This window comes from Diadema setosum, chromosome 15 (assembly GCF_964275005.1).
Source record: "Diadema setosum chromosome 15, eeDiaSeto1, whole genome shotgun sequence".
NCBI classification, from domain to species: domain Eukaryota; kingdom Metazoa; phylum Echinodermata; class Echinoidea; order Diadematoida; family Diadematidae; genus Diadema; species Diadema setosum.
Window position 1 is genome coordinate 225,899 of NC_092699.1, and position 14,891 is coordinate 240,789.

General features: G+C 37.1%; 1 protein-coding gene across 1 annotated transcript; it reads left to right on the forward strand.

Moving 5' to 3' along the window:
* Nucleotides 1-3,220: 3,220 nt before the first annotated feature.
* Nucleotides 3,221-12,197, forward strand: LOC140239133 (uncharacterized). Its single transcript, XM_072319018.1, has 5 exons — nt 3,221-3,249; nt 5,059-5,375; nt 6,971-7,113; nt 9,994-10,228; nt 11,854-12,197. The coding sequence occupies exons 1-5, from the start codon at nt 3,221-3,223 to the stop codon at nt 12,195-12,197; spliced, it is 1,068 nt and encodes a 355-aa protein (XP_072175119.1).
* Nucleotides 12,198-14,891: the final 2,694 nt, after the last annotated feature.

Sequence of the window (14,891 nt, forward strand, 5' to 3'; positions counted from 1 at the left end):
TCATAAACATACCGGCCTATAACTGTCCTTATGCATCACTAGATAATGTTCATCTGAAAATATAACTAGAATCAAACATAATGTAGCACCACAGACTATCATTAATTTTAATCACATAAATCAACAGATATTGGCATTAAATGCATGAACTTCATTGTTTTTCTGTCCCATCGTGGCATAAAACTTGTCGTTGTCATAGTAACAAATGGGTATTCAATCTTGTTTTTGTTGGGATGTTGTCTAATGATCCAAACTTATACATGAATAAAGAAATTAAGCCATACATCTTATTGTGAAAATAGAAAATCCTCCAAATTCAATCCTGTTATTAATGAATTAGCGCGACGCGAGGGAAATTAAGTCAAACGCTCATAATTTTCCTCTAAATATGAAAATATGATAAAGAGGTGAAGGGATTCTAATTCATTTGTAGTTTCTAAAAGCTTAATGTTTTGCCGTGTTTAATTAGTCAAAAATCAGTGTTCGTATAAAGATGGAAAATGGTGATTTTGCACCAAGAAGTTGAAATTTGAACCCAATTATAGTAACTACATCCTAAAACACATGTTCCAAAATAAATACTCTTGCAACTGGGTAATCAAATTGTAAACCCAAGTTTCGAAAATGTTTCTTGGATATTTTGTAATTTTACTTTTTCGAGAATTCCGTCTGGCTGCTATGTGAGGGCGCTTTTCACATTTAAATGGTAAATTCTCGAGAAACTGGTCACAATAATATTGTAATCACTAACAAGTCATTATATTTGATGGAAATCTGCTACTTTCTAAGTATTATGATCACTATTTTTGGATCAGACCCTGGACAACAAGTAAAAATGAAACGTTCATAGAATGTAAATGTATTCGGTGTCTAATATGCAGTATGCGTCTATATTTACTTTGCAATAAGGAGTAAAACAGTATTTCTTTTTTTGGCGAGGTTTTGCTGTATATATATATATATATGTATATATATACATGTTCTGCAAATATATTGGTTTTTGTCAGATCCTTCGGGCATCATACTTTTACGATGTTTCAACTAATAACGTCTTATTTCAACATTGGCTGTGAATCCGTGCATTTTGAAATGACAGACTAAAGTCAATATTTCAACAATGCTTTTATACGTCTGGTTGCAATCAATCAAGATTTGTTTTCCATTTTATTCAACATGCACGGCTTTGGTTCGCATGGCAAGATTCCATGCATCTATTTACATTGATTGACAATGTTTCCGACTATTATAAGGTCTAAGTATTCACCCTCAGAGATTATTCAATAGGTTTTCAGAGAATGATCACTAAACAAGATCTCCTGCTCATATCCTGCAGATGATAGTTAGAATTCGAGTTTATGTTTTATTTGGACCGATATTTGTGCCCATACAACTCCACGATTAGTGCACCAATGGCCCAATTGACTCAGGTTGAACGTTAGTAATGTTCTCTGTAAAGTAGAAATGTATTCATCTTTTCACATTATATAGCTAAATTTTTTATGGCCAAATGTTCAACGTTGGGTGCAATTTACTTCAAGCCAAGGGCTGTACGTGTATAGTATAATTTATGAACAAACATTTATAAAGAAATTTTTATACATAGATAACGCATATATAACACACACTACGGGGTAGTCTGCACTTCTATTATCATTATATTGTAAATACATGCTCTGCTTTGTGTGTTTTGCCAAAGTTCTTTCTATTCAAAATATGTCAGATTGTAATAGGTTCAAGGTAATAGAAATGACCCACAATCACGCATTCATGCAAGAAAGAATGTCATCACTTGTGCATGACTAGAAGGTTGTTTTGGAAAACAATTTTGTATTTGGCATCAAGTTTAAGTATATGACAGTGTGAACTTTACATGTTTTTTCTTTTTCTTTTTTAATTTTTTTTTTTCTAGCTTACTAGACTGGGCTATTTTTGGTAGCTCGAAAGACTGCCCCCACCTTTAAGATCTCGGCCGGGGATCGCGCATTCGCCGCAAATATTTGCACAATGGTAGTGTGCGATGTAGTCTACAAGATCGTATATAGATTTTCCAAAATAGTCTTCTTTTATTTTATTTTGATTGATTATGAAAATTATGTGAGAAATCAGACTTTCTGATCTAAATCGGTAAATGAAGCTCCGTAAGTGCTCATTTTTGGTCTACATGTTTTTGTGGCATTCTTAGCAAATGTACTTGAACCAAAAATTTGGTATCAAAATTAATTTGTTTATTTTGTTGTTTCATGAATTTCTTATGCATTTATTTTTTTTCCACCTTTTGATTTTTTTTTTCAGCAACATTTGTGAGATAAATGAGATTTTCTTTTCCTTATTATCATTATTCTTCTTCTCCTCCTCTTCCTTCTACTTCTCCCTGTTCTTCTTTTACCTCTATTCTTCTACTTCCTTTCCCACTAAGTTCTTCCTTTTCTTCTTCTTCTTTTTATTCTACCTCTTCCTCCTCCTCCTTCCTTTTCTTCTTTTACCTCTACTCTCTCTCCTATTCTTTTTTCACTTCTTTTAAGTTCTCCGAATTTTTCTTTCTATTGTTTTTTCTTCTCCTTCCTCATCTCTTCCTTTTTCTTCTTCTACTTTACCCCATTCATTTTCTTCTCCTCCTACTCCTCGTTGGGGGTCGTTTTTCTTTTCCTTTTTCCTTTCTTCTTCTTCTTCTTCTTCTTCTTCTTCTTCTTTACGTTCTCTATCCACTCCTAGTTTTTCTTCTTCTTCCATCTTTTTTTCCCTTTCTTTTCGTCCTCTTCTACTTTCTCTTATTCTTCGATGTTCAGGTTCTCGTTCTCCTCCTTCACTATCTTCTTTTTATTGTAAATATTTACTATATCACGAGTATGATACAGAGAGCGAGCTACCCTCAAACTGCCTGTGGTCGTGAAATAGTCCCCACTGCCGTGTATTTTGCAAGCAGCTTCCCATAGAGTGTGTGTGTGTGGGGGGGGGGGGTACTATACCGCATGTACCAGAAAAATTACAATCGGATATCTGCAACGATTACTTTAAAAATAGGAAACCAATGAAAATGCAATTTCAGGGTATGCAACTGTAACTTATTATTTGCATCTTGCAGAAATCCCCATTCGATTTGCTTCAGTGGTCACAAAGAAATGGGGATATTTGTAAAGCGTGTCAGAAGTCCCTTTCCTCCCAAGTTTTGTAAGGAGACGCATTGTCCATTGTGTTTACTCCTTGAATAGGTTCATTCATAATGGATGCCAAGAGCATTCAAGTGCCAAAGTTGGAAGAAATGAACCTACGACATGCTTTACAAAGATCCACATTTCTCTGTGACCACCGAACCAAATTAAATGGGGTTTTCTGCAAGATGTAGATAAAGAGTTATAGTTTAATATCCTGAAATAACATTCAGATTGTTTTAATTGTTTTGACAATTATCAATGCAGAAAGTCTGATTGTAATTTTTTGGGGGACATACGGTATCACGACCATAATAGGGGAGCGAGGTAGTAGAGAGTGTGAGGGAAACGAGGTATAGATGAAAAACAAAATATCCGACGTGGGCACTATATCACGATTATGCCCCCATATGGGCAAGTGAAGGGGGTATCTCACGTACTGAGCGGCGAATGCTTACGAACGTTGGGTATCTCACTAAACGTCGAACCTAGCGATCTTCGGAATTCGCCAGGGTTTGTAAAAGTTGGCAAAAGGTGCGTAGATAATCATGTTCAACATTTCTTTGTGACAAGAAAACTGTTGCGACGATATAATGTACACTGTCAGAGTCCCCTCCCCGCTCATCACTTTTTTTTTCAGGACTTGCGGGACTTTTCATAGGGGATTGACAAGGAAAAAATGTGCCCCTCCCTTTCCGCAAATTCTGGATCCTAAAATAAATGTTAAAAATGGAGGCGAATGCTAATATGAAAATTTGCCCAAAAATCTGAATTTTTTAATCGAAATCGATGATCAATAGTGTAATTTTGTAGGAGAAGAATTGTCCACGCAATTCGGTAGACTACGATTTGATTTTTTTTTTTATCATTTTTAGTCACTGATCGTAAGAGTTGCGTTCTTTTTGGGCCACCCTATCCATAGAGAGTTGCGACAAAAGTTGATTTGAAAGCCATTCTGTTTCCAGAATTTCGAATATCCTGTAACTTTTTCTGTCCATGAGCGATGAAAACCTGTATTTCTGAAAAGAAAGAATTTGAACTCCATTTTGCTTCCAGATTTCGTTCATGTTTGGAAAACTCATGTCGCAACTCTCTCTATATAATATAGGCACTCTTCTCCATACATATATGTTTTGGAAATGAAATTTCTTGTTTTTTCAGTCTCACGATTGAGATATCTTCATTCTCGTGTATCAAGATATAGCATGCAGAAATGTTTTAATTGACATGTTATGAGTTGGACCATGAAAACAAGTGGATCAAGAGAAAAATAAATTTATTTAAATTTTTATACGAAGTAATTGTAGATCTGTCCACAACTTGTCCCTAGAATTAATTATTGCCCTCTATAGTGATCGTTAAATTTTAGAAGGATGTAACTTCCCAGTTCCCTTGCTCAATTGTGTTTAATTTTCCTGATTCATTCACAATGTCATATTTAAAACTTATATCCGTAACTCAGTAAGAAGGTTTTGGTTTCCTTTTAGTTAACATGAGCTTAACTACAGGCGCAGTCACACCTTGACAATTTTATGTGGACGTATGAAAAATTTGGCGAATACGCTGAAGCATACCTCAAATAAGTTCGGAGTGAGTTTTGTGTTTTGTGCGCTGGTATACGTCGTAGTGCGGCGAGTTCGTCGTAAAATTTTGTGCATGCACAAATTTCTCATACGAAAAGTTTTAATGCAAAAACTTATTAATTTTCTCTTTATAATAGCAAAATAAGACCCGATCAGTGTCACCTCACTCGTTACATACAGTAAATGGTAATATTTTGAAGTTATGATGAAATATAGAACACATTTTTAAAAACCTATATTTTTCAGCAGCTTTACTCGCAAATCGATATATTTTTTGCATTTAGCTCTTGCTATGATTGAACTATTATACACTTATATTTCCGTAGGTCCGTGGCTATAAGTGCCTACAGGGCAAGAAAAAGAAATCTACCTAGACTGCCCCAAGATATAAATGACTTTGTCATTGAGAATGAGTGGGCAGAGACACTCGATGGACAAGACTTCCTGCTGTTTGATGACAGACTGGAAAACGGCAGAATTGTCTGCTTCTGTGCTCAAGCAGACCTGCGGATGATGTGCAGGGTCGACGAATTGTACATGGATGGTACATTCAGTTGCGCCCCTAGACTTTTCAGCCAGCTGTACACCATCCATGGTTTCTTCGAGGAGAAGCAGTTGCCTCTTTGCTATGTTCTACTAACAGGTTGGTTTGCAATGAAGGTCACCATATCTAATCGGAAATATTTTTGTTTGGTTACGTTTTATTCAGTTCATAATTCAACTAGAAACTTTAATATTTTAGAATGATTGTGACATTCACAAGTTTATTTTATTGTGATAAAAAGAGTAAAAATTTGCAAACAGAACAGTGAGTTCGATGAGAATCTGATTGAATATAAGGAAGCTGTGATTGTTTGAAGTTTCATATTCTTTCACATGTAAGATTGCTTTAACAATTGAGAGAAATGTATTAATAAAGGAATATTCACTTCTAGATTGGTTTATTGGAATTATAATCCCCTGGTGCTCTGAAAACTGCTATAACAGGGGGCGCTTGTCCGTGGGACTTTAATTTCAACTTTAAACCATGCATTCTTAAATCAGTCCATATCACATGTATTTACCAAACAAAAACTCAAAACGTCACTTTTTTAAGCCTGCAACAAGGCTCAAGGAGGTCTCCCATCCAAGTGATAACCAGGCCCGACGTTGCTCGACAAACCGACTTGGCTAGCCGGCGATCGATAACCCCTTGAGGCGCCTGCGCAATGCATATATCATCTGACTCTTTGAAGCAAAACGTAGGCCTACCTAGCGCTAGCGGTACTAAGGGCGATTAGGATACTATGTAAAAGGTGACGTGACCAAGTACGGATGACTGTATGTAGTGAAAATACGGCCTCATATATCATTATCCAATTAGATATGAAGATTCTTAGAGCAGTAACGGATCCGGGGGGGGGGGGGGGGCTGCGCCCTATTTATCTGCACGCCCCGTCCCCCCCCCCCCCCCACTCATCAGCGTGTTCAGGACTTGGAGGACATTTAGAGAGGCTGGGCAAGTGTCCACGTCCCCCTTTTCGAAAATCCTGGATCCGTTTATATCAGTTCCTGTAAATTTGGTATGTTAGTAGTCAATATGTGTTACTGAATTAGTAATTGCTACAGCAAATGCAGCCTAATTCCTGCTAGAATGAATTAAAGTGTGTCCAAATCGCGTTTAGGTATTCAAAATGTCTTATATTCAGTAAGAAAAAGATTTCTTTTAAACTGCTCTCATATGATAACACAATTGGTGTTGAAATTTAGACATCTCTGTTAAATTTCGTGAATATATCATGTGGCGAGCCTATTTAAAATAGCCACGCAGTTCAGATAATTATCTGGAATTTTTTCCTTCAACTCTACATAAACTGTTACATAGGCCTATTTGCGCCCCTTCCAGATTTACTGGTGAATGAAATATTTTAACGAGGACCCTCCAGCTTAATCAAGGGTTAAATAGTTTTCTCACTTGAAAATAGAGGTAATTTTTTACCCGATAAGATGTCTTGAAATTACTATAATTTGTATTAGCTTTGCAACAGTAGTTAATGTATACTGGAAATACCATATACAGTCACACAATGTGGTACCGTGGAGTCGTGGACTGTATCTGTGGAACTGTGTGGTCTTTCCAGCAGGCCGGCAACAGGCGAGGAATTCACTCCAGAAAAAAAAAAATAGTATGCTTTAGGTGTATGCAAATTATTTATTTTCAATAAGAAATATTTAATTCATGTCTTTTAACTCTTACAGGGAAGACAACCGAAATGTACGAGCACTTGTTCAGACGCTTGAAAGAGCATGCTGCACAGCTTCAACTAGTGCTGAACCCAACCAGGATAGTGTCTGACTTTGAGATTGGGGTGAAGAGAGCAGTGGCCACTGAATTCCCTCAGGTACCATGTATGCAATTTATATAATTGACCTTAAAGGGCGTAAACATTAAGCACAATAACTAAAAGGGAAAAAATCGTTCAAAATTGACTAGTTAGGGGAGAAATTGTACGACTTATTAAACTTCCATTTAGAGAATGAAATATGTAACATATCGATGTAGTAGATGTAGTGGTGGTAGAATTATGAAGGGTAATGTATAATCATAAAAGAATAAACAATTAAGTTTATCATAATCATATACGTATATTGGACAACAGTTTATGATTAATATCATCACTATCAGACTCAATAAGGAGGGATTACATTACATTTTCCTCCAGTTCGGAAAGAATGGACACAAACATTTTCAGGAATAGGATGTTCCGCTCTACGATTACATGCACCGCTCTCCTCGATAGTATTTTTCACCCCTTTATAAACAGGCCCGGTGTGATAACTCACCATTGACAATGTCTATAGATGCATGACTGTTCCAATTACGAGATATTTTTCCATTCGCGAAACAAACCCGTCGTAAAGACTCTGTCTGGAAGAGTCATTCTGTAGTTGTCCTAGGGGTGTTCGTGATGGGTGGGCACGTAGGCCCTGTTACAACCGATAATGTCGCACCGATGCATAATGTCACAACAACGCATATCGGTTAAGTTTTTACCAAACTTCCGATGAATATTCTCTAACAACAGTCACAGCGTACAGACTGTGCATTGTCAAAAAGAGCAACAATGTCGAAGTTCCAAGCCAACATCATCTCTTCCCGTCATTCATTCTGGTTCAAATTTATGTGAATAATTTGAAAGAATTTTAAGAATATTCTCTGAAAGTTGAGTCAAATTTTAAGCTGCATGCAGAATACATTTTATCCACATGGATACCAAAGTGCACTAGCGCCCATTATGTTTTGGTGTGACATTATGCCTCGGTGCGACATCGGTTGTAACATGCCATATATAATTATAAAACGCGTGTTCCGCGAAGAGGATATCAAGCAAAATTTTGGGAAAAAAAGGTGATCTAAATCACCACTGTCAGTGTACGTGAAGAGGGTTTGCACTGTAGTATCAAGGTGAATTTCAATGCTGTAATTTGTTCCCAAAATCTTGGGAAATGTTAGGGAATGTTCTGAAGTATGATTCTGCCTGTTTTTGTTTGAGTTTTCTACATGAAAACTGTGTTTTCTCCGTCTGTCGTACCTTGTTTAGTGTATGGGATACTAGACTAAGTCTTATTATAGGACTCACCCGATTACGGTGTCTTTTATTTATTATTAAATCCTTTCATCCGCGTTTAGGGTAGGTTTCACAGGGTCATTCTTGCGGATGTGGTATACACCTTTCTAATTTCGATCAGTAATCTGGGGAGACACGCCCACACTGTCAATCACATTTCATGTTCCCGCCAACTTAAAAGCATACATGTGTAGCCTATGATGCCTTAAGATGATTACTCCTGTACTGTACATGCAAGATGGCGTTGTGGTATTGTCGCATTATTTATTGTAACGTTTAGATGGTACGTTTCCGATGCTTGTACGGTACATGAGCAAATTAAGGCTAATACAGTGTTTTACCCGATTGTGCAAGTTGCCGTGTCCACAGGCGGCACGGGGGGGGGGGGGGGGGCATGGTGGGCGTTTGCCCCCCCCCCCCAAGTCAGAAGCTTTGCCCCCCAGTTGCTCCCCCCCCCAGAAATTTTCGGGGTGAAAAACAGAATCTTTGCCCCCCACATTCATCCTCCCCCTTATGACCATTTTCACGACTGGCGGGACTTTTTGAGAGGCTGGGCAAGTAAACAAAAAATTGTGCACCCTAACATTTTCTTTTGCCCCCCATTTGTTCCCCCCGCCCCCCCCCCCCACTTTCAAAATCCTGGTGCCGCCACTGGCCGTGTCTCCCTTTTCACGTTTCCCCACCCTATATAGCCCGGGCTATTTTGGCGGGTGAGCAGCCCCCACCTCAGATCTCAGCTGCCGATAGCGCGATGGCCTCGAAAATTTCCAGGATGGTAGAGTGCGATGTAAAGTACAAGTTTGCATTATTGAATTTATATAATTGTTATATTTATATGCATTAATTATTATTATTTATGCAGAAAATCTTATTTCCATTATAAATCATAATTTAAAGCTTCAAGTGTGCTAATATTGGTACATGTATTCATTTTAACATCCTCAACAATTGTGCTTTAAAAATTCAAATATCAAAATTTATTTCGTATGTAGGCCTTATTTTACAATTATATTAATTTCTTATGTATGTCTATTTTTTCAAAACATTTATTTTTTAACTGAAATTTGTTGCTGCTACTTTTTCAAGCATTATCTACCTAACATAAATCAAATTCAATAATCAAAAGTGAATTATTTCTAAAATTCCAATTTGCATTGGATTTGCACCAAAAGTCACAAAAGTGAGCGAAAATAAGCGAATCTACTTAATTTAATAGCCGCACACCCGAACACCGCAAGTTTGGCGTCAAAATTTGCGTGAAACAATATGGAAAAACTCATGAAACCGCGCGGCGAGTGCTATGCGCGCGTTGCGGACTTATCGGGAAAAAAGCCGAGTGAGGGGGGGGGGGGTTGGACAAGATAGGGTTAAAATTTCTTAATCGAATACGGATGATTAAATCAAGTGAATGTAACAAATTACAATTTATTGTAATCGAGATAATATCAGCCTTTTTGTCTAATTCATGAAACAAAACAAAATTCAAATGGCGACAGACTGTTATTTCATAACTTGGCAGGTGTACATTTTGATGCAAGACTATATATAAACAGCGTTTGTCTTTGTAGGCCTAGATGACTAAGGACAAAGAAAATCTGGACCTCACGTTTATGCCAGTTGCCCATCAAATTTATGTTGCTTCTTTTTTAATAGGCAGAACACAAGGGCTGCTTCTTCCACTTCTGCCAGGCAGTATATAGGAAGGTGCAGGAGCTTGGACTACAGGGACAGTACAACAACCCGGAACAGCCTGAAACCCGCAACTTCGTGAGAAAACTGATGGCATCCGGGTTTCTTCCCCAAGCGGAGGTGATTCCTGCAGTCCAAGCCCTGGCGGGAGAGGCCCCGGATGTGCCAAGGATGAACGAGTTCATCAATTACTTCCAAGGTAAGATAATATACCAGTTTTCAAATTAAATGCACGAATCATGTTTAGTTACAGATCATAATTAACTTCTTCAAACTGGACCTATCATAACACGTTGAATAGCTAACAATTAATAAAAAAGTGCCCTGTTTTATCTTGTAAACTTTGCAAAAAGGGAACCCAAGAATCTTGCTTGTATGTAAGATAAAGTTTGGTTTCAGTTAAGCCCTATTATTATTTTTTATTATAAAACAGTGTTGAAGGACACCTTCATACATCCCCTCTTAACCCTTATCCCCTTCATAAGAAATCGAAATTCTCCCGCCTTGGCCTTTGATTCTTTTTTTTTTTTTTTTGACAGGTAATATATGCGTATCATAAACATGACAAATTTCCTATACACGTCACACAGTAGTTGTTATGCCCATTGTCTTGCGCGGATTGTATATATGCAGGAGTGATTTCATTGTTTAGCGCATCTAACAGTATTTCAGTTTGACATGATAGCCTTTTTGAACACATCTTACCTTTAGGGAGTAAATGAAAATATGTCTCAACCACCAATGGCTCATGTAGGGTTAATGAACAGAAGACAGGAAAAATGGGAGAAACAAAACTCTACTACCACTAATCACATCCACTGCATCCATGACCTCATCACATTATGTATTTTTTTTTATATCAATATTTCCCCGAGTGGCTAAATTTTTTTGGTTAATGATTATGCTTTTCAGAAGAGGCTCATATAAAAGGAATTCCCATTTTTAATTATTATCTAATTATCTGAACAACAGGCTACTGAATGCATGCAATCTTCATTATTATCCCCGCTAACAAATACTTTAATATTTTGCTAAAACCTCCTTCATATTTGTTTACTAACTCGGCATGCTGAGTTTGCCTGCATTGTATTGATCTTCAAAGGACATCGCGATCATGTTCTAATAAGGTAAGTAATGAAAATGGTTCATATAAGTCTTCATAAGAAATATATAATACACTAGATTTCACAATGTGATCACCCTAAAAACTTTATCTTGGCTTATCGTGAATATGTAGAAATGTTGTGAAAATGTGGGGTAGATCATCGAATTCGGGAAAGGGGGGGGGGGGCAATACATCCGCACCACCAAAAAAGGAAAAAGAAAACGAGTGAAAATTGAAAAGGGTAGTTTTGCCGACTCGGGCGCGTTTCGCGCGTGACGTGTTTAGGATGTCTAAAACGTCGAAAATGCCAAAATTGGGAATGCTTTACAATTCAGCGTTTAGGATATTTATTGCACAAGTCTTTTCTGAACCCCTAATACATGTTAAGGGGGACAAAATTTTACAGCAAGGCGATCCAAGCTTTCTAAATGGGCCACCCTAAATAAGTAGATAATTGTAATTTATTCATGAAGTCACGAATTTTCAAATTCACAAATCCATGCATGTTTTCTAATTCATATTATAAATAAATGAATATATACGTAACCCTTGTTTTTCAAATTGCCTTATTTAGTTTGTGTCAGGCATCCTCACGAGACACAGAATATCTATTATATTTAGTACCGTGAAGTAAAGTTGAATGTATGTAACCCGAATGATGAAATGTGGAGCATAATTGATTTTTTTTTCCATATTTTTACATGTTCTTGTGAAAGCAGACACCTGGATTGGAGGCAGATTTCCGATCCGCATGTGGAACGTTCATCAACAAAGACGAAGAACCAACAACGATGTTGAAGGGTGGCACAACGCCTTCAACCGCTTGGTCCGGAAATTTCACCCAAACATCTGGGAGTTAATAGTGGCACTGAGGAAGGAGCAAGCCAATGCTGCAGCTACACAACTCCAGATCTTCGCCGGCCACATCATCGGTGTAAGGCAGGTGAGGTATGTGCGCCTCAATGAGCGGCTGCAAACCTTCACTCAGCAGTATATCGACGGCGTGATACTACGAGACCGTTTCTTGAGCTGCGTGGCCTACGCATTGGCTGCTCCCTTGTAATGTTAGTTTTTTGTCTCGCCCACCGGATGTGAAGACGAGACTAAGGGATCCAAATGGCGTCCGTCCGTCGTCGGTCGTCCGTCCGTCGTCCGTCCGTCGTCCGTCAAAAATGTTAAAGTTTACCTGCAAGACTCTCTTATGCATAACTTGGCAACTGTTACAGCAATGGCAGCCACACTTGGGTGATAGAAGCACTAGGGGTATCTTCATGTTATGGTGTTGTCGGAGGTCATGTGATGATGTCAAAGGCCATTTGAGGTCATATCTTAAAGAGTATGTGCAAGACTCTCTTTTCTATGTTAAAGTTTACCTGCAAGACTCTCTTTTGACAAATAACTTCCCATAAGATGCTTGGATTACAACCTAACTTGGATCATAGATGCACTGGGGGTACCTTCATGTTATGGTGCCGTTGGAGGTCACAGGATAAGGTCAAAGGTCATTTGAGGTCATACGTTAAAGTTTACTTGCAAGACTCTCTTATCTTGCAAGACTCTCTTATCACACGTAACTCGACACATGTTGCTACAATGGAAATCAAACTTGGGCGATGGATGCACTGGGGGTACCTTCATTTTATTTTTACAATAAATATTCAATATAAGGCAACGCCACATATATGAAAATGAGAAGTTCATCCTGTAACAACAGGTTGTTGGCTGAGTATATCTATTTGACAATAACAAGGTCTGTCAAAGGAAATCGCAAAAAAAAAGATCACCCAGCCATTCAAATTTTAATGAGCATGTCTTGTCCACCCTGTACAAGCATAAGAACAACAAAGTAGTCATGAAAATGCTTGAAATTATGTTTATCATAAACATACCGGCCTATAACTGTCCTTATGCATCACTAGATAATGTTCATCTGAAAATATAACCAGAATAAAACATAATGTAGCACCACAGACTATCATTAATTTTAATCACATAAATCAACAGATATTGGCATTAAATGCATGAACTTCATTGTTTTTCTGTCCCATCGTGGCATAAAACTTGTCGTTGTCATAGTAACAAATGGGTATTCAATCTTGTTTTTGTTGGGATGTTGTCTAATGATCCAAACTTATACATGAATAAAGAAATTAAGCCATACATCTTATTGTGAAAATAGAAAATCCTCCAAATTCAATCCTGTTATTAATGAATTAGCGCGTCGCGAGGGAAATTAAGTCAAACGCTCATAATTTTCCTCTAAATATGAAAATATGATAAATATGATAAATATGATAATTCATTTGTAGTTTCTAAAAGCTTAATGTTTTGCCGTGTTTAATTAGTCAGAAATCAGTGTTCGTATAAAGACCGAAAATGGTGATTTTGCACCAAGAAGTTGAAATTTGAACCCAATTATAGTAACTACATCCTAAAACACATGTTCCAAAATAAATACTCTTGCAACTGGGTAATCAAATTGTAAACCCAAGTTTCGAAAATGTTTCTTGGATATTTTGTAATTTTACTTTTTCGAGAATTCCGTCTGGTTGCTATGTGAGGGCGCTTTTCACATTTAAATGGTAAATTCTCGAGAAACTGGTCACAATAATATTGTAATCACTAACAAGTCATTATATTTGATGGAAATCTGCTACTTTCTAAGTATTATGATCACTATTTTTGGATCAGACCCTGGACAACAAGTAAAAATGAAACGTTCATAGAATGTAAATGTATTCGGTGTCTAATATGCAGTATGCGTCTATATTTACTTTGCAATAAGGAGTAAAACAGTATTTCTTTTTTTGGCGAGGTTTTGCTGTATATATATATATATATATATATACATGTTCTGCAAATATATTGGTTTTTGTCAGATCCTTCGGGCATCATACTTTTACGATGTTTCAACTAATAACATGTCTTGTTTCAACATTGGCTGTGAATCCGTGCATTTTGAAATGACAGACTAAAGTCAATATTTCAACAATGCTTTTATACGTCTGGTTGCAATCAATCAAGATTTGTTTTCCATTTTATTCAACATGCACGGCTTTGGTTCGCATGGCAAGATTCCATGCATCTATTTACATTGATTGACAATGTTTCCGACTATTATAAGGTCTAAGTATTCACCCTCAGAGATTATTCAATAGGTTTTCAGAGAATGATCACTAAAGATCTCCTGCTCATATCCTGCAGATGATAGTTAGAATTCGAGTTTATGTTTTATTTGGACCGATATTTGTGCCCATACAACTCCACGATTAGTGCACCAATGGCCCAATTGACTCAGGTTGAACGTTAGTAATGTTCTCTGTAAAGTAGAAATGTATTCATCTTTTCACATTATATAGCTAAATTTTTTATGGCCAAATGTTCAACGTTGGGTGCAATTTACTTCAAGCCAAGGGCTGTACGTGTATAGTATAATTTATGAACAAACATTTATAAAGAAATTTTTATACATAGATAACGCATATATAACACACACTACGGGGTAGTCTGCACTTCTATTATCATTATATTGTAAATACATGCTCTGCTTTGTGTGTTTTGCCAAAGTTCTTTCTATTCAAAATATGTCAGATTGTAATAGGTTCAAGGTAATAGAAATGACCCACAATCACGCATTCATGCAAGAAAGAATGTCATCACTTGTGCATGACTAGAAGGTTGTTTTGGAAAACAATTTTGTATTTGGCATCAAGTTTAAGTATATGACAGTGTGAACTTTACATGTTTTTTCTTTTTC

Excerpts from the sequence above, each read along its gene's own strand:
- LOC140239133 (XM_072319018.1), top strand. The coding sequence starts at position 3,221 with ATGGATGCCAAGAGCATTCAAGTGCCAAA. Across the intron at positions 3,250-5,058 it reads AAGAGCATTCAAGTGCCAAA|GTCCGTGGCTATAAGTGCCT; the intron begins GTTGGAAGAAAT and ends ATATTTCCGTAG. Across the intron at positions 10,229-11,853 it reads GTTCATCAATTACTTCCAAG|ACACCTGGATTGGAGGCAGA; the intron begins GTAAGATAATAT and ends TTGTGAAAGCAG.